Source organism: Sinocyclocheilus grahami, unplaced genomic scaffold (genome assembly GCF_001515645.1).
Source record: "Sinocyclocheilus grahami isolate Dianchi unplaced genomic scaffold, SAMN03320097.WGS_v1.1 scaffold5.1, whole genome shotgun sequence".
NCBI lineage: Eukaryota > Metazoa > Chordata > Actinopteri > Cypriniformes > Cyprinidae > Sinocyclocheilus > Sinocyclocheilus grahami.
Genome location: NW_015505184.1, coordinates 337,729 through 365,575, shown reverse-complemented (window position 1 = coordinate 365,575; position 27,847 = coordinate 337,729). Strand labels below are relative to the sequence as shown.

The window sequence follows — 27,847 nt, the reverse complement described above, 5'->3', positions numbered from 1 at the left end:
ATAAATATGTAAATTCTCACATGAAGACAACATATTTGTGACTTTTTATTTGAAATTTAATGAAACACTAATATTATCTGCACGACACAGTTAATTGCTGCAGTTCCATGATGCTCCTTGATCAATAAATAATATCAGTGTATTATCTTGTACAGAGTCTGTTTATTGACTACAGATTTTGTATTCCTTGACCTCTGATCGGACTCTTATCTTAGTTTTTAAGAATGATTTACCGGCTATCGTAAGTAGGAACCAAAGATCATGATCCGAAGGTGTTACACAGAAAACTGCCCCCAACATGGGAGGTGCGGCGCATACGAGTGGATTGCAGTAGTCGGCGAAAGATTATTTGATCACAACCCGATTTATTATAGTGTGCCGTTTTGATCCGATTTCAATCCAAAGACTCTAAATAGACTCGCCTGTCGAAAATCATCCAGAACAGGAAACAGTTTAAGCCACGGCGGAGCAAGTTGAGAGTCTATTTGTGTCTCCTGTCTTAAAAGCACAGTGTGTCAGTTCGTATGAAGCTTTTATTTCCATAAAGACTGGAATAATGTCAACGACATCGCTGGATAAAGAGTTACAGGAGCGTCTGAGAGAGGCCAGTGCCATCGGAGACATTGATGAGGTGAAGACTTTAGTGGAGAGCGGAGTCAACATCAACTCTCAAAATGAGATTAACGGATGGTGCGTATTAACACTCACCCAACAGGCGAAATTACTCTGTTTGATTTTCTAAGCGTATACAGTTATATTAACCTTTTCTTAAACAGCAATTCGCCTTTATTCTTAATTCTTAATGAATTGCCTGACAGTGAAGACATTAGTGGAGTGACCAGATATGTGAACAGGGGGCGCAGTGTCCCCCTTCGTAAAGGAATAGTTCACCCTAAAATGAAAACTAGTACTACTACTCGCCTTCATGCCATTCAAGATGTAGATGAGTTTGTTTCTTCATGGGAACAGATTTGGAGAAATGTAGCATTACATCACTTGCTCACCAGTGGATCCTCTGCAGTGAATGGGTGCCGTCAGAATGAGTGTCCAATCACATCAAAATACTGTGACATATTTGTTTAGAACTGCTTTCACTTGTAAACGCTGCTTGATCTGTGCATATTTCTCTCCTGATTCAGACAAGATTACGTGTTTTTTTTTACTGTAGAAAGCGATATTATGGGCAGAAGTATTTTAGCGACAGTTTCAAGCTAAAAATGTCTGGATGGATTTGTTTAAGAACATGCGAATTTTCAATTCATTAGAGACGTCAATTACTTGTGCATTACTGTGTTGTTTTTATCAGCTGTTTGGACTCATTCTGACATCAAAATACTGTGACATATTTGTTTAGAACTGCTTTCACTTGTAAACGCTGCTTGATCTGTGCATATTTCTCTCCTGATTCAGACAAGATTACGTGTTTTTTTTTACTGTAGAAAGCGATATTATGGGCAGAAGTATTTTAGCGACAGTTTCAAGCTAAAAATGTCTGGATGGATTTGTTTAAGAACATGCGAATTTTCAATTCATTAGAGACGTCAATTACTTGTGCATTACTGTGTTGTTTTTATCAGCTGTTTGGACTCATTCTGACGGCCCCCATTCACTGCAGAGGATCCATTGGTGAGCAAGTGATGTTAATTTCTCCAAATTTGTGCCCATGAAGAAATAATAATAAATAATAATTATTTCCGTCTTTCGGATGAGACGTTAAACCGAGGTCCTGACTCTCTGCGGTCATTAAAAATCCCAGGATGTCCTTCGAAAAAAAGTAGGGGTGTAACCCCGGCATCCTGGCCAAATTCACCCATTGGCCTCTAACCATCATGGCCTCCTAACCATCCCCATATCTGCTGATTGGCTTCATCACTCTGTCTCCTCTCCACCAGTAAGCTGGTGTGTGGTGGGCGTTCTGGCGCAATATGGCTGCCGTCGCATCATCCAGGTGGATGCTGCACACTGGTGGTGGTTGAGGAGATCCCCCCCCTTCTATGTAAAGCACTTCGAGTGCCCAGAAAAGCGCTATATAAATGTAAGGAGTTATTATTATGAAGAAATAAACTTTTTTTAAACATACATGATTGAATTTAAACTAATTTTGGTGCAAACTACTCCTTAAGTCCTGCACCAGCTGCTCCTCAATGAAATCGTTCCTTCTTTCTTTACTTTTCTTATATTAAAATACTTTAATTTTAATATGCAGAGGCAACACTGGATCAACCAATGATGTGAATTTGGGGCGGGGCCAAATGTGTAAGACAGTTTGTAATTGGTTGTCTGTTGCTAATCAACTCACTACCTTCTTGCACCTGATTGTTTTACGTTGTATAGCATGCACACTGCTTAAATGTTTAATACGTAATGTTGATTAACTAAGGTTTAAATGTGGCCTTAATAGGATTTAAAATGCATAAGCCCAGGGTCATGATGTAATGCAGAAAGCCCTTTATAATGTGCAGAGCAGGACTGAGGAAAACTGAATAGTTTATGAGCTCTGTAGATAAGCCCTTACCTTTCATCTAGCCTGGTAGCATTCCTGACATGCTCAATTAGACAGCTTGTCTTTAAGCTCTCCGTTTTCTCACTGTGGATATTTGTTGAGCAACTGAATGGAGGTGTTAGATTTGTCCTGACATTCATGCTAAGCGTTGACTGCTTTTTTTAGTAATGCCTTAATGCATTCAAACTCATTTGACTGATGCAGTGCACGTTGGAAACCATGTTTAAGTAGTTCTGATGTCCCTTGTTCATCCAGGACGTGTTTGCATTGGGCCTGTAAAAGAAACCACAAACACATAGTGGCCTATCTGCTGAACGCCGGAGCCGACAAAGACATTCTAACAGCGAAAGAAGAGTTAGCCGTTCAACTCACTTCCAAACCTGAAATCAGAAGACTAATTGGAGGTATTTTTTCAGAAATCCTACCTTCTGTATCACAGGACATGATGTGTTAGGTGCTCTTATACTTTCTATAAAGTCTAGATATTTACAGTCCATTGCCTAAATGTTATGTTTACTGGAATCAGTACACTAGAACAGGGTTTCTCAACTCTGGCCCTCGAGGTCCACTTTGCTGTTGAGTTTAGCTCCAACCTTGGTCAAAAATCAACTGCCTGTAACTCTCTAGTGATCCTGAAGACCTTGATTAGCTTGTTCAGGTGGGTTTAATTAGGGTTGGACCTGGAGGGCCAAAGTTGAGAACCTCTGCACTAGAATATAAATGCGTGAGGATGGTATGCATAAATACAAATCATGACTGATTCAAATGCTCCTATGCATTCATATGACTCATGTTTATGATGCATTTGCATATTAAATCAAATGTCTTAAGTCTGTTTTTGTTTGGGATGCACATTATTTCAGTATCATATTGGTTGTCGACTAATGTTAGAGATTTATTGTTGTTATTATTTATCAGTATTGGATAATTGATTTTACATGTAGAAATGTTCACCATTTCAATATATAGATTACCTTTGCTGCCAGTTTAATCTTTAAAAACTAATAATTTAACACTCTTTAATCTTTAACAAATCTCAAAATGAATATTACTTTTTGTCTTTATTTATTTGTATTATTAATAGTTTTTATAATTTTGTGTAATCTAAATTTATCTATAGTGGTTAAAACTATTGTTTTATTTATTTATTTTTTGCATGTTTTGTCAGTGTTAATATGGTCAATTTACAATGCACTTTCCTGAGAAATAAAGATAATTGAGATTACAAAAAATAAATGCATGCATTTTTCAGAAGATCTTTAAAACATGGGGTTACATTTAATTTAATTAAAATTTTTATATTGTGATGCCAAATTTGTAGCATTCAAAACCATTGCTTTTAGTTTTTAAACATTAAAAACTAAAAGCAATAGTTTTGAATGCTACAATTTTTTTAGATAAAATATTACAGAATTTATCAGCCATAACATTATACATTTTCAAATTTTGCATCACTATTTTTTGATAGTATTAATTCTTGAAAACACTAAAATACATATTTAAAACATTCCATATTCCAGTTTTGACATCTTGAGCAACTTTTTAAAGCTTTATCTTAAAATTAACCTTTACAAACACTACAAATTTAATAACATTAAATGTAAACTTTAGTGAATCTTAAAATGAATATCCATTTTCATACTGTACATTATAATATTGTGATGCCTAAATTCACTAGTTCAACTATTAAATTTTGTTTGTAGTGTTTTATTTATTTATTCAGTTATTTAGACAAAATATTATAGAATTTTATTACTGGCAATTTATCAATCATTGGCCATAATGGTATAATTTATAATTGATTTATCAATTTATTATAACATATAGAATTTTTTGTACACTGCAGTACACTAAAATACAAACATGAAAACAAAAAAACCTTCCGTATACGGTCAGTAAGCACTTTAAATGTCCTTACACTGTCACATTCATGCTTGTCGTTCCGTCTCCAGTGGAAGAGGAAGACATGCCTGAGTTGAAGGAACCAGAGCTGCCAATCATTCCAAACTATCTTTCCAACCCGCCCTTCCTGTACAGCAAGATGGACAAAGATAACATGAGCATAGCACAGCAAAACAGCACCAACAATCATTCAGAGCCCCTGGAGTCGGAACCAGCGACTTTATCGCCGACACAAGAGCAGCAGCTTCCGCCTCAGCATCAGCAGCCCAAGAGCCTTTACTCAGACAGCCAGAGCCAGCAGGAGTTACCCTACATCCCCGTGGTGGAGCAGAACGGCGGCCTGCCCATGGAGCTCTCCTCAGAGACTCATCACACCAACCACTGCGAGTATACACACCCTCATCCCATAGCACAGAACGGCCCAGTGTGTCCCACAGTTCCTTCTCCCAGCGGAAGCAGCGGCCAGTCGCAGGTTCCCAGTGCCGCCGTCACCCGGCAGCCGTCCATCCCGCAGCAGATCAACTGCTCTCAGCTCGGTGGCTCCATGCCGGCCTTCCAGCCCTTCTTTTTCACCAGCGCTTTTCCTGTTAACGTACAAGGTACAGTGAGGATTTATTAGGAAGCTTGTTGGTCAGTGAACTAGTCAGTGAAGAGTATCTAAAGGCCCTGTAGTATCTAAACACTGTAAATAATGAAAATGGTGAAAGAAATTGGAAAAAGTAACAATATCTGTTACAATAAATTACTATAGTTTTACTTTAAATTGCTGGTTACACTTTACTTGAAGGGGTGTGCATAAGACTGACATGACACCTTCATAATCATGACATGACACCTACATAATCATGGCATGACACATGTCATGAATATGAAGGTTTTTTATGCATGTTTATGACAACTGTCATTAAGTGTCATTCGCTCAGTTATGTAATTTTTAATGCAAAGATGACATTGTTTGAGATGTCTTTGTTATGGGCTATGGTTGGGGGTAAGGGTAGGGGTAGGGGTAGGTTAGGGTTAGGTCAAATAATGTCATATTTGCATTAAAAATGACATAACTGAGCGAATGACACTTAATGACAGTTGTCATAAACATGCATACAACCTCCTTCATATTCATGACATGTGTCATGTCATGATTATGAAGGTGTCATGACAGTCTTATGCACACCCCTTCAAGTAAAGTGTTACCAAATTGCTTTTATGAATTTAAAATTAAAATTCATAATAAAATTATAAATGTATACATTGTTGTATATATATTATATAATAACATTTATAGTAACAGATTAATGCTAATTAATTGTCTTGCACACACACAGACACACACGACACACACATTCTTTTTAATCTTTAATCTTTTTAGTCTCTTATGCTCACCAAGGCTGCATTTATTCAGAAACTGAGTGAAAATAATTTAGTGAAATATTATTACAATTAAAATAATTGCATGTGTATTTTAATATATGTTCAAATGTCATTTATTCCTGTGATCAAAGCTGAATTTTCAGCGTCATTACTCCAGTCTTCAGTGTCACATGATCCTTCAGAAATCATTCTAATATGCTGATTTGCTGCTCAAGAAACATTTTTTATCGATGTTGAAAACAGTTGTGCTGCTTAATAGTTTTGTGGAAACGTTTATACTTTTTTTTTCAGGATTCTTTGAATAGAAAGTTAAAATAAAACTGCATTTATTTGAAATAGAAATCTTTTTTAACCTTATAAATGTCTTTACTGTCACTTACAATAATAATATACATTTTATTAAAAAAAAAACATCAAAGTGACCCTAAACGGTAATGTATTTTACTCCAAATCACAGCTGCTCATTTACATTTAAGGTATTGTACATACATATTGACTTTAAAAAAAATGCATATCTCATAAATTCGTTCTTTTCAACATGACTTGAAGGCAGCAGTAGATCTCCGCTAACAGGTTTGCGCACTCTTTCTTTAAATGCACTTGCACTCAAACAGACTGGTTTGAGGAATGCAGAGAGAGATTCCTCAAGTCACAATCTCAGACTTGCTGTCTCTTCTCAGAGCTCGTACTAAAGGTCCGCATCCAGAACACCAATGTCAGAGAGAACGATTTCATCGAGGTGGAGCTGGACCGGCAGGAGCTGACGTACCGTGCCCTCCTCCGTGTGTGCTGCCGCGAGCTGGACATCAGCGCAGAACATGTGGAGAAGATCCGCAAGCTGCCCAACACTATGCTCAGAAAGGTGAGGCCTGAGAAAAAGAAAGCTAAGTCAAGTCAGCTGCCTCACAGCCTACTGCCTACATAGGGTAGTATCCTAACAGAGATGGAACCTCATAAGTGACTGATTTGGATGCTCTACATATGCAGTACACAAATAGCAGCTACACTTACATTCAACAGGTTTGGCATTAGCATTTGCTGACAGACACATGAAAATGGGTAAAATTGTCAGTTTTAATTAATTGTAATATATTTCAAATATTTAATTATTTGAATAAATTATTTTTGATTATAATTGAATAAATTTTTTTCAATTACAATAATTTTGTTTTTCATTGATAGTTTTTGGGTGTTTAATTGGAAAAATTACAAATATATTTTCCCCAAATCGTGCAGCCCTAAACCTTACTTTACAAGTCAGGAACAATATCTTAAAGAGGAATAGTTTAAGGGATAGTTCACCCAAAAATGAAAATTGTCGTCATTTACTGACCCTCAAATTGTTCCAAACCTGTATGTTTCTTTCTTCTGCTGAACACAAAAGAAGATATTTTAAAGAATGTTTTTTTTTTTTTAGAAAAATTACAAATATATTTTCCCCAAATCGTGCAGCCCTAAACCTTACTTTACAAGTCAGGAACAATATCTTAAAGAGGAATAGTTTAAGGGATAGTTCACCCAAAAATGAAAATTGTCGTCATTTACTGACCCTCAAATTGTTCCAAACCTGTATGTTTCTTTCTTCTGCTGAACACAAAAGAAGATATTTTAAAGAATGTTTTTTTTTTTTTAAGTTGACGGTAGCCATTGACTTCCATAGTATTTTTTTCCATACTATGGAATTCAATGGCTACCATGAACTGTTTGGTTACTAACATTCTTCAAAATATCTTCTTTGGTGTTAAGCAGAAGAAAGAAACAAATACAGGTTTGGAACAACTATAATGGCAAGTAAATTATTTGAGCATTTAAAACTTTTGATGTGAACTAACCCTTGAATGAATTTGATTTAAAACATGTTTAAATATAAATTTGTGTTCCCCTAATATTTGTTCTTCTGTTGTAACCATCTAAAAGCAATAAAACATTTGTAAATTGTACATTTATAAATACTATTATGGGTTAAGAGTGTTGTTGGGCACGACAACAAAATCATCCTGGTGGCAGTATTGTTGTTTGATCTTGCACTTGTGTTAATACAAAAACAACACTTCCTGCACAAATGCATATGTCTAGCAGTTGGAGGAATATGGATTTGGATCTGTTCCTCGTGGTTTAGTTTGGGCCTCTTAAACATCTTGATGCTACATAAAAGTGACATTCTGTTTGGTTAAGCAGGATCCTCTCCTGTTTAAACATGTCTACATCTACAGACAAGGTTTGTTGAGCTGGTAAATCTGAGCAGTGCTTTTTAACATTGAGTAGAGGCAGTTCTAGCTGCAAAAGGAGCGACAAACAAGATTCTTATGGCTGAAATCTGACAGTACTTTTGGCCATTTTATTATATTAAACTGCAGACACTGGGGGAGTTGAGTTTTTAGTGTTTTTAAACAAAAATGATGGGTACAAAAGCCTCAGGCAAGAATTCTTCAATGTACTGAGCTGAACAGCCCTACTGCATCATGGGATGTTTCATTTGAGCGAAATATTGCAGTGGCACTTGCTAAGCTCCATCGTACATGTTTACAGCTGTTTTCATTGTTTTTTTTCTGCACATGGTTGTCATCTTGGGAAGATTAAGTAAAGCACTCGGCAGAAAATGTATCCATTTAAGAGAAAAGTTCTGATTGGGGGATTTCTTAACATATGGCAACCACATACATGAAAGCTTCTTATCAATGCAAGATGGCACAACTGTCAAAGGAAAAAATATATACTATATCTTTTCTAGAACCAGCGTGCAAATATCGAGAGAAGCGTAAATTGTGATTTATCGTACAACCCTATTTCAGATCATTCAACACTGCATCTGTCTAAATGTATACATGTTCTTTTAACAGGATAAAGATGTGGCACGGCTACAGGATTTCCAGGAGTTGGAGGTGGTGCTGGAGAAAACCGAAAGCTTGTCACTGTTCTCTGGAGGTCAGGGAGGTCTGACTGACAGGCCCTGCTACAACATGAAGGCCTCCAGGCTCACCTACTAGCTTCACTTTAGAGACTCGCACTTTATCTGCAACCTGCTTCCTGAAATCCCAAACGCATTTCGGATCCCAAAATATGCTTCTGTGTTGGGTTGGTAAATGGTTCATATAACATGTTAGCCTTATTCCTCGTCTCCTTCATTTACAGATGCATCCTTAGTGCCTCCTCCTCCATTGTAACCATTGATAGCTTGTTCTTGTTGATTTGAATATTCAGATCCATTCAGCTTTCGACTGGACTTTGGAAAATATTGAAATGCACCACTTTTGCATACTGTCGGCCGCTGGCCGTTCAGATCTGTCTCACTGCCTTGCCTTCATATTGCCTTCAGGCATTTCATCATACATCCAAACAAATGTAGACTGTCCTATCGCAAGAGATCTGTCCAACACGCTGGCCAATTAGTTGTTTAGTGGTTTATATGCCTGCATTGATTGGAGGAAGCCACGCTTATTTCATACCAATGCTTTGAAATCAAAACATATTTTGTTTGCCAGACAACTCTCTGTGCAATTTACCAAAACCTTGCTATTATTGGAGAAGCGTCCTTTATATTTAACCCTTGAGAATTCAGTGCTGTATTTTGAATGCTGTTCCATCAGTCACTGTAAGCCAAATAACTCGTTCTATAAACTAGCATGGACTGATTAAAGTAGATCAGCCTCATGTGTGAACACAAAATGTCCTTTGTTTCTCTTGAACTTAATGTAGCAAAAGATTTCTTCATTTTCCCCTAGGAGGAGCTGAATTGGAGATTAATAATAAGATATTTAACCACTGAGAGCTTCCAGTGAGCATCATATTGACTTCCCTTGAGTGCTTAGTTCTCCCATATTTGAGAAGCAGGATCTGTATTCAAGATATAGCAGTAATAGTAGTGCCATTTTACTAAACACTTTGCTGCTTTGTTGATTATGAGCATAAAATAAATTTCTGGTCGCAGTTTTGGTGGGAATGCTTGAGGTTAGTTTTAGAAGCGGCGCATAAACACTACATTGTTGTAAATTAGCTTTTGGACTTGATCAAGATTGTGTTACTGTGAGAAGAATTTCTAAAGATTTGTCTTATGAATTGTTTTTAGTTTTCTCTGAGGGTTTGACTGTCTAACCAAGCATACGATCATTAGATATGTTAACAATATGCTACTATTGTTGAGATGTAACATTAGCTCCTTGGAAAGACATTGATAAATTATTGACATTAAAGTTTTTTGTTTGTTTGTTTTTTATGTGCAATTTTTTTTGTATTGTATAATACTAGAATCTGAGGATTAAAAGTATTATACACTTCAGTTTAAATGAAACCATGTCGATTTTTGTTCTTTCATATGTTCTCAATTAACTAAAAGACAGCTGGAAAACCATTTAAAGGATTTTCTTGGCTTTATTTTTTGTTTCTTTTTAATGTGTGTGGTTAACATGATTGACAGTTTACAGCATATATTAACCTAGATTAATGCAATTTAAAATAAAAAATATTACATTTTTAAAATTGTTAAAATTACTATTAAAATAAATTATATAATATTGTCATATATATTAAACTTAAACTATATTTATTACATTTAGATTTTTTTTTTAATTTAAAAGCTTTTATGTTATCGCTTTATATAAAGTGATTTTTTTTTTATGTGTGTGGGTTTTTTCAATCCTTTAAAGTTAGAGAAATGTTTATTAGTCATATTCTAGAGATCAAATACAGCTTAACTCGCAGCATTTGAATATTTTAAACGTTCTCAGTACACTTATACAACAAGAACGTTGTTTCTTTGTGGTGTTTTCTAAAAATATGTCTTTGAACGAACATGGGGCAAAAGGTGAAAGGGTTAAAATGCATGCGTCATGAACATATCTTTCTTTAGGTTTAACAAGGGGGAAAAAGCCAGTGCAACATGCCATTGCTGAAGTTTGCCAATAGAGGACAGGCTTAGTCTTGTAGAAATGAGACTCCAGACAGCACTAATGCTCTTTCTCTAGGAGGAAGGATGTGTTTCCACTCCATTAAACTCTTCTGTGGGGTCCACACAGCATATCAGAGTTACTGGACTAGACTACATATAGAATGCCAAATTTAGCTTTGGATCAGCATTTTAAAGATGTTTTAAACATCAGCATTTGAGAGGAATAGATACTTTCATTAAAAGTTTGAAATTCAGAGGACAATATTGTGGAGGAGAATTACAATAATAAAAGCTTGTTAGATTTGGATTTTAATTAAATGTCTAATATAAATTGCAAATATAAAATTGGCTATAGGGGTTTTGGTCGTACTCGTGCAAGTAGAAAAAATGCAAAGTTTCCAAGAGCTTTCAGAAATCTTAAGATTTAATGTAGACTATGTTCTAGGTTTGAGCAGTAGAGTGTGAATAGTCCTCTCAAAGTCAGTTGTACTGAAAAAATGATGCTTCTAAACAATGATGAAATATTCTTTGCAGGATTGGTGTCATATAATATCGAAACCCTGACGGAAGTTTTATTTCAACTCATAAATTTGTTTCACATCAATCTATTTGAGGGGACTACTAACTCGGTTCACCAACTGCCATTTGATCTCTTTCGCTCAGTTGCACATTTTAAGGGAAACGCTATAGATCACACAAGCATGCAGGCCTCTAGAGACAATGGGAAATTACAGAGGAAATTACTCTAGAATCCTTCTATTTGTGCAAGAACTAAAAAAATGTGTGAATGATCCAATGCAAACTATTCATTGTAACTAGTATCCGGAGAAAATCGTATAAACAACTGCTGTCATGTTCTCAGCTTGGTTTCGCATTTGAACTTTAATATAGTGGAGTTATCTTTTCATGTCTTCATACCATATCACATCTCTTGCCCCTTATGGTGAAACTAGCATGAGATCTCGCTCAGTTGTCAGTAAACACCTGCCTTCTCAGTGGGTCTGTCTTAAAACCAGACATCCAGCTGCACCTGACAAACTCTTTTGATCAGAGAACAGCTGTCTCGTATTAACCTCTCAACTAATATAGCCGTTATAAGAGAAGTGTATATATATGTAAAAAAAAAAAATGTATAGACATTTATATATAAAATATTATGTCTGTACATTTTTTGTAACTATAGATATATGTAGTTTTGTACTAAGTAAATATGAATAACAAATAAGTTCTATATAGCATCTATTAATTTGCTACTTTTTTAAATAAGTTAAGTTAAAGATATAAGTTAAATATACTCATGTTCATTTATAATACAATATCATAATATTGTTCACAAACAGAACCTTTTTAATAGAACAGAATTGTTTTATTGTAACAAAATTTAAATTATATATATATATATATATATATATATATTTATTACAATCTATATATAGATTTGTTGTTGAAATGTTAAATTCTGTGAATACAGCATATTAACTATAAAATATATACATCATTATGAAATATTATTAAACGTATATATGTATGTGTGAGTGTATATAAATGCATACATTTAAAACATTTAAAAATGTTTATAAACATACATTTTTAAATAAATATATATATAAAATAGGTTAGAATGTTAATAATATACAATATTAACCGTTAAATATATACATAATTATATTTTGCAATAATTATGCATATATAATCTATCTATCTATCTATCTATCTATCTATCTATCTATCTATCTATCTATCTATCTAAATATATACATAATTATATTTTGCAATAATTATGCATATATAATCTATCTATCTATCTATCTATCTATCTATCTATCTATCTATCTATCTATCTATCTATCTATCTATCTATCTATCATCTGTGTGTGTGTGTGTATAAAGAGAGAGTATATATAGTGTGTTCGTGGCAGTTTTTTTTTATATAGTGCATATTTTGACCTAAACTCAGTAAGTCTGAGGCAGATTGTGTACAGAGTACATTTTTTTTTATTTTTATGAAAACAGATCGCATGTGTCCTCCAGATGTAGCAACACACATTCTGCACCTCTTGCATAAGAACAGCCTGCTGTGCTGAGAATTGACGGTGACACATGCTGCGTGCGTGTGGAGGCGGCTCGTTTCTATAAAGAACATTTAAAACAAAGCTCAACTGAGTGTTACTAATTATTTTTGTATGCGAGTCAGACGATATAATGAGCTTATGAGAGGTAATAACATGTTGATTGTTTTTTATGACCTTTCCTGCTAGTGGGGAGCCCCGGCATACAGACAGCGTTAATACCTTTCAGAAAGCTCATAAGTTCACACAAAAGATTAATCTTAAGTGGAAGCACCATTAAATCACTCCTCTGTTGCAGTGCATTGATTTAGTGCAGGTGGTACATGTTCTCATGAAATGAAACGGAGACAGCTGCACATTTCTGTCATACTGCAGTGTGTTGTTCTCAAAATATTGAACTGTTCTGGATGGACTTGTGAATTCACAGTCACATAAAAGATGGATTTGATTCAGTTTATCTTTTACATGTGCATGTTGTTAATTCATAAGTTACTACGTCAAAATTGTGCCTGCTTACTCGGAAAAATCCATAGAAGATGGAATTTAAGTGATTCCAGGTCAGTTTGGTTAAACAAACTAACACAAGCCTCATGTTATTTAGACAAAGGAATTGTTATTTGTTTCATTGAGTTGATTGTTTCTGAATGTAAAATGCAAGGGGGGTGGTACATGTTCTCATGAAATGAAACGGAGACAGCTGCACATTTCTGTCATACTGCAGTGTGTTGTTCTCAAAATATTGAACTGTTCTGGATGGACTTGTGAATTCACAGTCACATAAAAGATGGATTTGATTCAGTTTATCTTTTACATGTGCATGTTGTTAATTCATAAGTTACTACGTCAAAATTGTGCCTGCTTACTCGGAAAAATCCATAGAAGATGGAATTTAAGTGATTCCAGGTCAGTTTGGTTAAACAAACTAACACAAGCCTCATGTTATTTAGTTAGACAAAGGAATTGTTATTTGTTTCATTGAGTTGATTGTTTCTGAATGTAAAATGCAAGGGTTTTCCAGTTAGAGCTCAGCAGACTACAAATGATCATTCTCCTAGAAATTATGTTATCATATATTTTTGATCATTTCATTTTTTTAGACTCTTAAGTATCTGCTCTTGATAAAGCTGTAGGGAGACTAAAAATACGGGGGAGGAGAAACACTGTAAGCCAGTTTCATATGAAGTCTGGTGTTTATTGCTGACAGAATTGGTTGTATGTTTGAACCACATGACCTCTACTCTGTACCAGCACAGCTGGAGGTAACGTTCCCATGTCTGCTAAAGTCAGATGGGACACAGATTAACATGAATAACTTGGGTGAATATGTGCCTGGCATCAGTGTGTTTATTGGTATTATTAGATTGAACATCACTTGAAGACTTATAATATTCATGTTGAATTCCATGTTTGACAGTCACATATTTAATATAGTATGTACCTTGCCATTAAGTGTACATAATAGGGGTCGGTAAGATTTTTTAAAAAGAAATTACTACTTTAATTCAGTAGGGCTGAAAAGATTTCTATTTCAAATAAATGCTGTTCTTTTGAACTTTTTTATTCATCAAAGAATCCTGTATTACAGATTCCAAATATTTTCAACATTGATAAGAAATGTTTCCTGAGCAGCAAATATTTGAATGATTTCTGAAGGATCATGTGACACTGAAAACTGGAGTAATGATGCTGAAAATTCAGCTTTGCGTCACAGGAATAAATTACATTTAAGATTTAATATTTATCTCTCTATTTTTACCTTCTGACAAATACAGGAAGCTTTTTCATGCTAATGCAACATAATGAAGAGCAAAGGCGGTGCATTAGGTATTTGATTTATGCTTTAACTGTGCTTTTTTTTTTATTCGTTGGTGCCAGAATAATGGGAAACAAAAATGTGGGGTGGGGTGGGGGGGGGATTGATGTAGAAACAATTTTCCCTCAGAAATTGCTAGTAAATATCACAATTAATTACAAAGAAAAAAAACAGAGAAGTAACGTTGAATTAAATGTTAAATTTTGAAATACAAAGACTGTATATACAAAAAAGTACAAAGACTTCTATATAATCTTTGTTTATTTAACTTTGAAAATATTTTTTTAATGTGTAAATAAGTAGTATGTTTTGGTATCTGGAAAGTTTTATCTGTAGTATTAATTAATCGTACATAAAATGTCATACAAAAAATGTGCTGTAACCAGTGTTGGTTAAGTTACTTTAAAAAAGTAACCTTCAATGGTGTAATTATTACGCTCTCCAAAAAGTATTGCATTACTACATTTTTACTAATCGCTTTCTAAATCCCATATCAACCTTGACCAGTTGAACAATACAAGACATGAACACTGCTCTTTTAATTTTTCAAAGAAATAATATACATTTGCATAAATTATTCTTGAACTGACCAAAGTACTGAAAGGGAGAAGGTTAAATAAAAAACACAAACTTTAACATTAGATGCTACATTTTGATGTTAAATCCACTACTGTTTTATTGTTCTATAGTATTTAATGCAATTACATCAGAAATAATTTAATTACAGAAAACTTAAGAGTAATCCCTTATTTTTCTTTCAAAGGAAAAAGTAATTAAATTACAATAATTAATTGCTAGTACTGCATTATAAACAACACTGACTGTAACCAATTCCAGTTAGTTCATAATTCTTTAACTGACAGTCATTCAACTCAAGACTGTCAGGCTTTAAACGGAAGTTTCCGTCTCGTAATTCCAACTTTATAGTGCAATCATTTGCTCTCAATTTGTACCTATAATCATTTAATATCATTTGAACATGCAAAACACGCAAGCGTTGGTGAGTGTGGCAACATACCATTTGAATTGTTTATCTTTGCGTCCTGCATAGTGCTTCACATACTTCAAAAGAAACTGAGTGGCCAGTTTTCAGTGTACACTGCGCACTGTGGTCTATGCAGTAGCCTACACCAGCTGTCCATTCCAAACATAGCCGACGACTTCTTTTAGGGTAGTAAAGAGTTAAAAGGTGCTCTAATGCGTCACCCAGGTGACTCTCAGCGTCTTAAATTTCAAAGACATTCAAGAAGTTATCACTGTGCTATATAAAATTTGCACACAAAAAAAGAGCAGTTAGGCTTTGTTTACAAGAATATGAAATGTTTAGTAATAGGGTCGAACCCGCAACCTATAATCTCCCAGCACTGATGAACGTCGCGCGCGCATCGACCGCTCCTCCACTCCACAAACCTCTTGAACGGATCGCACGTCCTCCGCTATAGCCGGGGTCCCCACTTACTTGTGCCCTGTTTTACGCACAGGGAAATGACTGCGTAGCTTTTCGACCCCTGGGACGTTTTCTTTTTCGAAAGGACTTCTTATCGTCTGGATATGTGGTGGATGCTGTTTCCCAGATGGATCTGGTTTTTGTTTGGACTGTTCTGCGTCTTGTGTTTGGGCTTGCGCGCGAGAGCGATGCCAATGACCCTGTCCAAAGTGGTTTATTCTCACGCAGGGATGTGTCCGAACGAGATGAACCCGAACCTGTGGGTGGATGCGATGAGCACCTGCACGCGAGAGTGCGAGACCGACCAGGTGAACTTAAGCCGCTCCATTCCAGCATGTCTCTGTTTTTTATCATGACTATAAATTACAAATATTGTAGCCATTTTTTAAATATAAGTATTAAAATAGTGCTGTGCAGTTTCTAGTTTTCGTACTATAATGAGACATTAGACTGTCAATTAGTAATTTAATGATTTAATTATTTAATTAAATTGAATTATTTTTAAATTGAATGATTAATTAAATTTAATGATTAAATAATTTGTATTAAATTAATTTGTAATTTAGATTTGTAACAATACGATTTGCAACAACAATATTTAGGAAGAAACTATGGTTATCATGGTGCATTTGAACACATTCACCATGGTAACCATGGTTTTACGCCCAAGTACCATAGTTGCTATTTTGTCAGTATAGTAAAACTGTGGTGTGTTGTGTTTGTCAGTATAGTAAAAAGTGGCACGATTAGCCACTACTTCATCAAATAATAAACATAACAAAAGGACAGAATGATTTTCAAAATATAGTTTTTATGATAATAATTTTAACAAATTATTGAATATATATATATATATAATATATATATATATATATTTTTTTTTTTAAATTAATTTTAGATTTTACTATAGTAACAAATGGGTGTTTGGCTGTAACCATGGTTATCATGGTAATTTTTTGTAAGGGTATATTTGCAGCATACCCTTTGCAGCAAAAATAAAATAACCATACATCCACTGTCTGTACGATAAAATGTTCACATATTAAAATAATATCATGTTAACATTATAAAATAGCATGTTTTTCCTGAGAACTAAAAATCTGTCTATTTATTAATCCAGATGTCATTAAATGTAGCAAATTGACCCATTTGAGTTGCTATAAGACCAGAAAAGGTCTAATTCAATAAGTTTAGTAATTAAGACAGAAATTAAGACAAAATTTGTTCTCCTTGTTTGAATTCAGTGAAAAACTTTAGCCTTTAGCCTATGAAAAAAAAACCGGATGGACTTCTAACAGTCCTACAGTTTCAGACAAGCTAATAACTTCCACAAACTTTGGGCACACTCCTAATGACATATCTTTTTTGTTCCTCTAGGACTGTGAGCCGTTCGAGAAATGCTGTTCAAATGTTTGCGGACACAAGAGCTGTGTGGCTGCCCGCTACATGGACGTTAAGGGCAGGAAAGGTCCAGTAGGGATGCCCAAAGGGGTCACCTGTGACAAATTCATGTGCACCCAACAGGGTTCAGAGTGTGAAATCTGGGACGGACAGCCGGTGTGCAAATGCCGGGACCGTTGTGGACGGGAACCCCATTTCACATGCGCCTCGGATGGCATGACCTACTACAACAAGTGCTACATGGATGCTGAGGCCTGTACCAGGGGCGTCACCCTCACCGAAGTCACCTGCAGGTACCACTTTAGCTTGTCCAACACCAGCCCTCTTCCAGCGGAGACCACTGCCTGGCCCACCACTGCCCATCTTGAGACCACACCCATGGACATTCAACGTCCCATCATGGTCAGCGATCCAGCACACCACTTTGTGTTTGTGGGCGAAACGGCCAGCTTCCTCTGCGAGGTCATGGGAAAACCGAAGCCGACGATTACGTGGGAAAAGCAGATCGAAGGTAAAGAGAACACTGTAATGCAACCCAACCATGTGCAAGGAAACATAATAGTTACTAATATCGCCCAGCTGGTCATATACAATGCCCATGTCCAGGATGCCGGCATCTACACCTGCACTGCCACAAACCAGGGGGGATCTGTGCAAGCCCATTTCCCACTCTCTGTGGTCCCTAGGGAGCAGACCAAACCAGAGCTGGTCATGAATTCCACACGGCTACCTGCTGAGGAGTGTCTGAAAACACCTGATATGGGCGACTGCGGAGAGGAGAGCATGAAGTGGTACTATGAAACCAAGCGCAACAATTGCTTTACCTTCACGTACAGCCAGTGCAATAAAAACCAAAACCATTTTGATACCTACGAGTTGTGTATGCTGTCCTGTGGAGCAGAGCTTGCAGCACCTTGCTCCCTACCTAGTGTACAAGGTCCCTGCAAGGCTTACAAACCACGCTGGGCTTACAGCCACGCGCTCAAGAAATGCCAGTCGTTTGTTTATGGAGGCTGCGGAGGCAACGAGAACAACTTCGAGAGCAAGGAAGCCTGTGAGGAGATGTGCCCCTTCCCCAAGACTCACAATTGCAAGCTGTGCAAACCCCGGCAGAAGATGGTCCCGAGCTTCTGCAAGAGCGACTTTGTGGTTTTGGGATGTATTTCGGAGTTGACCGAGGACCACGACTCTGGCCATGCGCTCATCACTGTGGAGGAGATCTTGAAGGATGAGAAGATGGGGCTGCGGTTCTTCGGGCAAGAACCTCTGGAGGTGACACTGCTCAACATGGACTGGAACTGTCCCTGTCCGAACATAACGAGAGTCGAGGGACAGATGATCATCATGGGGGACGTTCACAACGGCATGGCTGTGCTGCAACCCGACAGCTTCGTGGCCACTTCTAGTGTACGGCGTGTTCGCAAACTCCGTGAGGTTATCAACAAAAAGACTTGTGATGTTTTAAAGGAGTTCAACAGTACAAAGTACTAGGGCGCTTATGTTATCTGAATCTCTGGACATCCTAAACTGGGGGCGTCATATCCTACTCCTGAAGGGCCACTGTCCTGCAAAGTTAGCTTCTACACATCTGCCTAGAGTGAAACTCTGCTGGAAGGCGGCCTTCCAGGAGCATGATTGGACACCCCTATCCTAAACCAACGTGCCTGCCTCTCACCTGCTTTTCTTAATGAAGCAGACTCTCTCACAAACTTGACTTGTAGAATCTACAATCGTATGTCATGCTTCTGCCGCAGCATGGAGCTGCTTGAATTATCCATGGAGAGATTAAATATGTGTTTTACACTGTGTGAATGACACATAGGCGTACATATATATTAGATGATTTCATGCGAAAGTATTACCTTATTTACATCTACATGTTGTAGTGTGAGTCCAGTTATTTTTGTTTGACTAAAAAGCCACAGATGTTATATTAAACCAGACTCTTTCTGCCTGTCTCAGAACAAATGCCTTGCAGGCAGTCACTGAACTTTAATCTTCAGTGGAAACAGGTGGTTAAATGATACTAACCTAAAACTTTATTTATACGTCATGAAGATTTATTTAAAGCTGAAGTGTGTCATTTTTCGAAGTCGGAATAAGCCCCATATTAGCATGGAGAGGCAATTCTAAGTAAGCTGTTTTTAAATTGATTCCCCAGAAAAGTGTAAACAAAAGTGACCATTACTAGTTTGTTTGAGCAGCCTGGCACATTCAACCAATACTTTTTGTCCAACCAATGGGGGAGTGCTCAGTCAATTTTGCAATTTCATTTGGTGGCACAGAAATTACACACTTCAGCTTTAATTATGAAGCCATGTCATTCTTAAAAGTAAAGAAACATGACATGTTAAATACTCTTGCACCTTATTTTATTTCATAGTTTTTTTGTGCTGTAATCGTTTGTTCCATCTATTTATGCTTTTACATTACTACCATAAATTGAAACAAAGGTAGTCCTATGTACGTGCTTCACAGAGTATGTTAAGTGTTTTCTGTCAAACCATACAATGGCAAACGTATAATGAGATTATAACTATTATTTGAAAATGTATTAAACGTTTATGGAACTACACCAGAGGGGCGATTAAAGACATTTCTAATCAAATCCTGGATGGTTCTTGTTGCGAAACTTTCTGCAAGTTGCATCTTCATGAGGCGTTTTTGAATTAGCTTTGATAAGGGGGGACATACTTTATGATAGAGCAACGATTCCCCCCCACCCCCCCATCCCGATGGATTCTATTGTCAGTCAATCCTGGCCTCGGTTCTGGAACAGGTCACATTCCAGCTGTTCTTTGGTGGGAAGTGTTGCGGCTAAGGGGGATGGGGGGCCAGTCTGATCCCTTGTGTTGTGTCTGGGTCTGGGACTCTCTCCTCGGCTGCAGACCTTTCATGTGAGAACCTTCGCCTCCCCCCAGCCGCCCGGCCCTCTCATCTCCCCAGCTCCAACTCCAGCCAAACTGTGACCCTGCATGGGAGGGGAGCCAGCACACACACCACTCTCTGTTTTAAAAGCACAGCTTTGAACTTTCGACTGGAGCTGGATGGGAGGGAGAGGGATAACACATGCTTTTTCCCTAGGGTGGGCCTCCGATGGCTGCTACCTCAGGCTGGCTGACAGGGCCTCATCCATGACCCCGTAAGAGGCTAATGAAAAGAATGAAAAGAGCGAGTGAGAGAATCGGAGATAGGATTGGCTGGGGGGTGGATGCTGGGAATGTGGAGTGGGGAAGTTTCATTAAAACTGTTGACAAGTGTCAAGTGAAGCACTCAGGCTCAAGTTCAGCGGGCCAAAAAGAGAGTTTCTTTTTTTCCCCCGAGAAATGATTAAACCAAACTAAGGCCAACAACAGTACAAGAGTTGATGACATACATGCTCTCGTGTTGTTTTATTTATTCCTTAGATATATTCTGCAATGCTAATCTACCCAAAAAGTGTTCCTGTAGTTAACAATGAAGAGCAAAGTGCAAGCAAGATCATGGATCCAATTCCCTGAGAACACATGTATATCCTGAATGCTCTGTAAGTGGCTTTGGGTGAAATTGTAAACGCAGGCTATGTTTATGTATTTAAGAAATTATGAACTGTTAGCAACTATTCAGTATGATTTGTCTAGTATATGAAAGACTCATAACAACTTATTTATGGAATCACAAAAATCTAACACAGTAACCATAGTTTCAGACAAAATACCTTTGCTACTACAGGTATTGTTGCTATTATACAACCATAGGCTAAATGCTAATATGATCTCATTTAAACGGTTAAGAAGACTGGCAAAGCAGTTATTTTGTTCCATTTATATTTTTGAGGTTTTTAATCTCGTATCTAATAGTTCGTTTTAGTAAGTTACCGCAATTTTATTGTAGTAAAAGTAACTAATAACTATGGTGCTTTGGTGGAAAATACAGTTGCAATGGTAAATTTAGATTGTATGACAGAAGCACTGACATCTACTGGTCAGCATTGGAAGCGATTATATTTTTTAGAAAATACACTACAGTTCAGTATGAATTTTTTTTATATTTTATAAAAATACTTTTATTCAGCAAGGATGCATTCAACTGATATTAAAGACTGAAAAAATGTTTCCACAAAATATTAAGCAGCACAACTGTTTTTAACATTGATGATAATAAATGTTTCTTGAGCAGCAAATCAACATTTTATAATGATTTCTGAAGGATGATGTGACATTGAAGACTGGAGTAATGATGCTGGAAATTCAGCTTTGCATCACATTAAATAATCCATCATATAACATCATATAAATTACATTTTAAATTATATTCAAATAGAAGTTATTTTAAATTGCAATATTATTTCACAATATTACAGTTTTTACTGTATTGTGATCAAATAAATGTAGTCTTAGTGAACATAAGTGATTAAAATACATTAAAAAATCTTACTGACTCCAAACTTGGAATGGTACTGTATGTTTCCAACTTAAAAACAACAAACTGTTAGCCTCTATGGTGGGTTATGGTCTTAATCATAATGTAATATAGGGTACAATTTCTATTGAAACAAACTGTACTTTTTTGGTATTAGGATGAGATTTGCAATGCCACCTAGGACACTGCGGTCTCGCCTTGGAGGGCCTCACGCACTTGACCGTGTTCACGTACTTATGCATCAGATTTATCCTGCCTACTTATTTCTGTCACCAGAGAAGCACTCTCAGGCACTTTTCTTTGGTGTCCATTGATTTGCGTGCTCTGACAGGGGCATTCGTTTCTTCTCAAAGTAAATTATGCAAATGGAATATCTCATTCTATTTGCAGAAGTGGGCGTGCATATGGTCCATTCATAGGGGGATGAGATTCCCACAGCTATCAGGAGTCTAGTGACATCCCATATGGGTGGGAGCCCCCAGTAGTAGACAACTGATGTACAGCATCAGAAATCAAGACCAGTTGCTTTCAGCTGAATTTATCTAACTATTACAGTACATTAACTTACTGTATATCATACTGTACATCATCTCATTCATTCATTCACTTAATTGATACGTCTACTCGAAAGTTCTGTTAACTGGTCAGTATATACTTTATACTATTATTTTTAAGAAAAATGTATGCAAAACAGAATGTAAACATATTAAAGGAATAGTTCACCCAAAAATGAACATTTGCTAAAAGTTTTGGACTGTGTTCCCTTGTTAACAGTGTTTGATCTGTGCATATTTCTCTCCTGATTCAAACAAGACTACTTTTCACTTTCGAAAGCAATATTATGGATAGAGGACTCATTTTAGCTGGAAGCAACGGTTTGAAGTTAAAAACTTCTGAATGATAAAATTTGACTCTCATTCTGACGGCACCCATTCACTACAGAGGATCCATTGGTGAGCAAGTGATGTAATGCTACATTTCTTCAAATTTGTTCTGATGAAGAAACAAACTCATCTACATCTTGGATGACCCGAGGAGGATGAGTATAATTGCTTTTTTGTTTTTGTTTTTTAACTTTGACTTTATATCAAATTATAAATCAAGCTTTCAGTAGCTAATAGATTAGATCAGGTCTTCAGGGTCACTGAATCTTCCACTAGGTGGCGCAAGTGCACCAGTGCTAGTGTAATTGATATAAATGGCCATGTGTCTGTAGCATTATATCCAGTAGAGTATTCTCATTCTTTGAGCTTATGATTGTATGTTACACTGTCATAGGCTTTCACATAAATTATGCAATGTATATTATCATATTGAGCTGACACTACATGCAGTCTTTATTTTTAATTTAAAAAAATAATGATTAAGTTGATGAATGAACAAATTAATGTATGAATAAATGATTCACACTGCCATAATCAATGTCTTACGAGTTTTCAAACCAATCTCGTGGGTGAGTGAGCAGAATAATGGGAAATTACAATGCTGCAGTCTTTTTTTCCAAAGGAATCCTCTGCTTCAGTGTATAATTCATCAATAAGGAATAATTTATGTGCGAGCTTAATGGGTCAGTAGCTTCTTTTAGAAAGCTGGCTGAAGTGGATAGTGGGAAATCTAGAACATGATACAGCTAATCTGATTCTTGAAAATTATATTGAACCTCTTGCAGAGTCATAGCTACATGCCTTAAACATGTCTAATGTAATATCGATTTCAAACATGACTGTCATATGACTGTGAATATCAGCCCACCCCAGAACATTTCAAGATCATATTTCACATTCAAAAATAAGAAATTATGTTGTGCTTAAAAGACAATTAAACAGATTTTTAGGACCATTAATATTATTCTCATTGTGACATTTTTCTTTTCATGTCAATTAAGCATATGTCCCCCAGTTCCAATGGTTGTAATGCTAATACATTTAAAATTCTCAATATTGTAATGCAAAAAAATAGTACTTTAATTGTATTTATTTATTTATCTATTTTACATGGTTGGATCTGCATGTAATTGATGATGATTTATATATATATATATATATATATATATATATATATATATATATATATATATGTACCCTAAATATATATATATGTACCCTATATATGGTGTAAAACGGGGCTAAAGGCCCACCTTAAGAAAAAATGTGCCTAAAATGAATAATTCAAATAGAGGCACGCACTAATGCAGCAAGCATGTCGGCAGTGTGAACGTATTTAAAACTATCAGAGAAAGACGCAGAAATCATTACATGCACGAAACACCGACAGCGAGAGACTGTTTAGTGCTGCATCACGTCTGCGATGAGAAGAAGAGGTGGCTAATGCTGGTGGTTAGGTTACTGTATGATGATTGAAATCGCAAAATGACCTTTAAACGATTAGTAAATCAACTGCAGAATGTTATATTTTCTAATGCACGCACGAATTGCATGTATTCTGACAGCGCTGCACGAGCTGCGGCGTCAGGGTTCAAAGTCCAAAGCGCGAGGAAAACCTGCGCTGAACTTGTTACTCGTCAGTTGCTCAGTAACATTTTAGTGAATTTTTTTTAAAAGGCATGTGACAATGTGATACGTGCGACAAACATCTTCCCAAATTCGAAATGAGAATCATATATAAATCTGCATGCTGTTATCAACAATAAGAAGCTCTTTCTGCGGGTTTCTGCCAAAATAAAAGCCGAGAAAAAGCAACAACTCCATCGACATTCATAAATGATAGTATTGTAATTTTACTGTCGTTCTGTAAAATAAAATAAAAAAGTAAGACAATAATAATGATAATAATAATTACCCTACAACAGCTCTATTAATACATTTATTATAACATTCACACATAGTGTTCAAATTGGCATCTGTAATATATTCTAATGTCTTTTCTGCTCAGCAGCTTATTAATTTTAAGTTAAATTGTGCTTTGTTGGTATAATGTCTGCTAGAATGAAAAAAAAATGTTCAGTGTTAAGTAAATATTTTTTAAATTGTTGTTGTTTATTTGAAAAGCAGGACAAAACAGTAAAAAGCACATTTTGGCAATTTACTTAATGCAATGGTTTAAAAAACAATGGCAAAATAGGGGGCAAATGTGAAAACCCGTGTTTGGTATTCGGTATTCGGCCTTCGGCACAGTGTTTCATTTTGTTCGGCTTCGGCTTCAGCCAAGAATTTTCATTTCGGTGCATCCCTACTTTTTACCCCAAATACCATACTTTTACATATTCTTTCGTTATTTAAAATCTGTTGCTTTAATTATCTTAAACAAAACTGAAAATCACAAAGATGACTTTTTTCTCAAAATATATGCATTAATTTTTAGCGAAATGTAGCTTAAATCTACAATATTCTAAAAAACATAAAATATTAGATCAAGTAAGCACAGAATCAACTTTGCTGCTGCAGCTTGGCTTCTTCCCTGTCGGTTTTGTATATCTAACAAACTTCGGGAAATACATCTGAAAGTACTTCATAATATTTATGTTAGTAACTATACTTTACCAAAATGTATGGATATTGATGAAATATATTTTGTATCTTATGAATCAAAAATTGCATCTGTCAATTTTATAATAAATCTAATGATTTTATTTGGTAAATTTCATATTCATAAAAGTAAATTAAGAAGTTCGGAACCCTGTTTGAAGGTCTTTATGACTGATTTTCATTTGTATTTTGAGTCTCTCAAATGTATTGATAACAAAAAATGTAGAGATACAATTTTATTCGCTAAAGAGTTGAAGTTACTTGAAAATTTAAAGGGTATATGCTGTCTTTTTATTGATTGTTTTTTTCTCTATGTAATGTTAACCCATTCCTTTAATTGTGTTATCTTTTTGGATGTCTTGTTAAAGTTGTAAATGTTGCATGTTATGTCTTTAATGTCTAAAAAAAAAAAATTTTTTTTTTTTTAAATCTTGAAAAGCGGATGTTCTGGAAAGTGCTAAACCATGTTTTTGTGCCATCTAGTGGTTTAGATGAAAATAATATCAAAGGCGCCTTTTACCCCCGGGCGCCTTTAGCCCCTTTGTAGCTACCCTATATTATATATATATATATCGAGAGAGAGAGAGAGAGAGAGAGAGAGAGAGAACAATATGTTAACTGTCCAGTACTCTAAAAAGTCTATTAAGTAGGCAAATAATCATCCATACTTGTCAACATTTGGGTCCCAAAATAATTATTTATAGAAATAATATTATTATTTCTATTATATTATATTAATGTATTATATTAATTTAAACAATTATTATAAAACAGCTATTTAAACTGCGTGTAGGCTATATCAAACTGCGTGTTTTCAGTGTAAAAATAAGGGTAGTTTTTGGCTTTGGACTAAAACAAAAAGCAGAACGGTTTATTGAAAAATGCACATTTATTCTCTCTTCATTCTTTCGCTTTTCGCCAGGAATATAGCCATTTCCCCGGTAACCGCAGTAAACAAAGCAGCGCAGCACCTGGTTTTGCAACTTGCAGCGCTCATATTTAATCAATTTGCATGTATATTAGTTTTTTTCACCGGAGCACCACCTGTCTTCTCCTCCCGTCCCATTTCTACCAGTGAGTGATCCTTTCCTTCCCGCGGTAGTCATCACTGTTTTAGGTTGCCAAGTTGAGGGGACAAATGGGTTGAAATTTGTATGTGTCGATTGTGTGAGAAGGATGCGTTTCATACAAGATCTGGCAACTGGACAACCTTGGAATTTGTTGACGTGATTGTTCATATAATGAGGTTTGGGCCATACACATTACGGAGGCGAATGTAGGAAACATAAAATACGCACAGTGGGATTTTTTTTAATAGAAAGATTAAAAATACGGGAGGAATACAGGAAAATATTTAAACGGGATGATAGCGGGATAGAATGGTAAAATACGGGAGAATCCCGGGAAAACGGACGGTTGACAGGTATGTAATCATCTTTAAATAATAATAATAATAAGTGATGAGAATTTTCTGGTAAATGTGTAAATGTGCTTAAGTATTTTTATATATACATTAACAAATCTTTGAAAATCTTTCTAAAATTAAAAATCTTCTTTTTTTTAATTGTTTTTCATTGTCATATGTCATAAAAAACAAGTCTTTTTCATTTTGTTTCCCTTACGAAAAATAAGTTTATTCAAGTGTGCTACTAGTATACTTCTTTTAAACAAAAAATTACAACTTTTGATGTACTTCTCAGAAATGGGCTTTATGTACTTCTCAGAAATATACTTAAAATTACATTTAAGTATACTTGACTTATACTTAGAAAAAGTCTAAATATATTTGAGCTATAATTCCAAGTAGGTATAACTGCAGACCGGAGATCTCCAAAATGGGGCGTGAACTCCAAAATGGCGCGGGGTCTCTTCGCGCAAAGACTTTCACCATTGGCTCTGGCTTCGGCCAATTGTTATTGACTTACATTTCAAAATAAAACTTTATAAATTAAACATTGTTTCTTCTAATTGATCTAAAATAAAATATGCTATATAAATACATATTCTCATTGAGAGCAGAGCCCAAAGCTCATGGCCAGTGTTGTTCGGGCCGGAGTTTGAACCTCTGCTTAATAAAAGGGAATCACTCTCGAGCTCTCCCGTGAGCCGTCTCAGCACAGTGCAGGGGAAAGATTGTACTCTATCGCTTTGTTTTAGCCAACGGGGGCGTCCCGGGGCTCGAAATTCGCATGGAATGAGGGGGTAGTGACGCTGGGTGTAACTAAAAAGGTGCCATTGTCCGGTGAGGTCCGGTTGGGGAGTTACGGAACGGAACGGCCCGGCGATCTCATATCGCATAATCTTATTAATTGCTTATCTCCTAAACTTTCTTTACCACGCTATTCAGCGCCAATCCCGCCGTGCAGTCAATTTCACTGGTTAAGGTTAGGGTCAGGTGGGGGGTAGGCAGGCGTTAGTATATTTTGTAGCATAATGTAGGAAATCAACGCTTTAATTGACACAACCAATCAAATCTTTAGAATCAGCTGTGGGGCGGAGTTTGCACTGAAGTGGATTGGGGGGGAAATTGCGCATGCGTGTCATGTGCCTGTCTGTCAATGGGAGGAAGCCAC

General features: G+C 36.1%; 2 protein-coding genes and 1 long non-coding RNA gene across 3 annotated transcripts in view; 2 read left to right on the top strand and 1 right to left on the bottom strand.

Moving 5' to 3' along the window:
• The first annotated feature begins 266 nt into the window (after nt 1–266).
• Nucleotides 267–10,037, top strand: LOC107583682 (ankyrin repeat domain-containing protein 40-like). Its single transcript, XM_016269966.1, has 5 exons — nt 267–690; nt 2,759–2,907; nt 4,456–5,004; nt 6,454–6,635; nt 8,614–10,037. The coding sequence occupies exons 1-5, from the start codon at nt 557–559 to the stop codon at nt 8,758–8,760; spliced, it is 1,161 nt and encodes a 386-aa protein (XP_016125452.1). The 5' UTR covers nt 267–556; the 3' UTR covers nt 8,761–10,037.
• LOC107583701 (uncharacterized) overlaps nt 4,913–27,847 on the bottom strand; it is a 31,069-nt gene continuing 8,134 nt past the window's right edge. The window contains exons 2-3 of the long non-coding RNA XR_001609061.1: nt 6,543–6,642; nt 4,913–4,989 (exon numbers count right to left, since the gene is read on the bottom strand). This is a non-coding gene — a long non-coding RNA (uncharacterized lncRNA). The remainder of the gene's footprint in view (nt 4,990–6,542; nt 6,643–27,847) is intronic.
• LOC107583670 (WAP, Kazal, immunoglobulin, Kunitz and NTR domain-containing protein 2-like) lies at nt 15,947–19,967 on the top strand. Its single transcript, XM_016269956.1, has 2 exons — nt 15,947–16,295; nt 17,365–19,967. Exons 1-2 carry the CDS (start codon nt 16,092–16,094, stop codon nt 18,877–18,879), a joined length of 1,719 nt encoding a protein of 572 aa, XP_016125442.1. The 5' UTR covers nt 15,947–16,091; the 3' UTR covers nt 18,880–19,967.

Coding starts and splice junctions, on each gene's coding strand:
- LOC107583682 (XM_016269966.1), top strand. CDS start 557: ATGTCAACGACATCGCTGGATAAAGAGTTACAGGAGCGTCTGAGAGAG. Junction 5,005..6,453: donor TTTTCCTGTTAACGTACAAG/GTACAGTGAGGA, acceptor GTCTCTTCTCAG/AGCTCGTACTAAAGGTCCGC. Junction 6,636..8,613: donor CCAACACTATGCTCAGAAAG/GTGAGGCCTGAG, acceptor TTCTTTTAACAG/GATAAAGATGTGGCACGGCT.
- LOC107583670 (XM_016269956.1), top strand. CDS start 16,092: ATGTGGTGGATGCTGTTTCCCAGATGGATCTGGTTTTTGTTTGGACTG. Junction 16,296..17,364: donor GAGAGTGCGAGACCGACCAG/GTGAACTTAAGC, acceptor TTGTTCCTCTAG/GACTGTGAGCCGTTCGAGAA.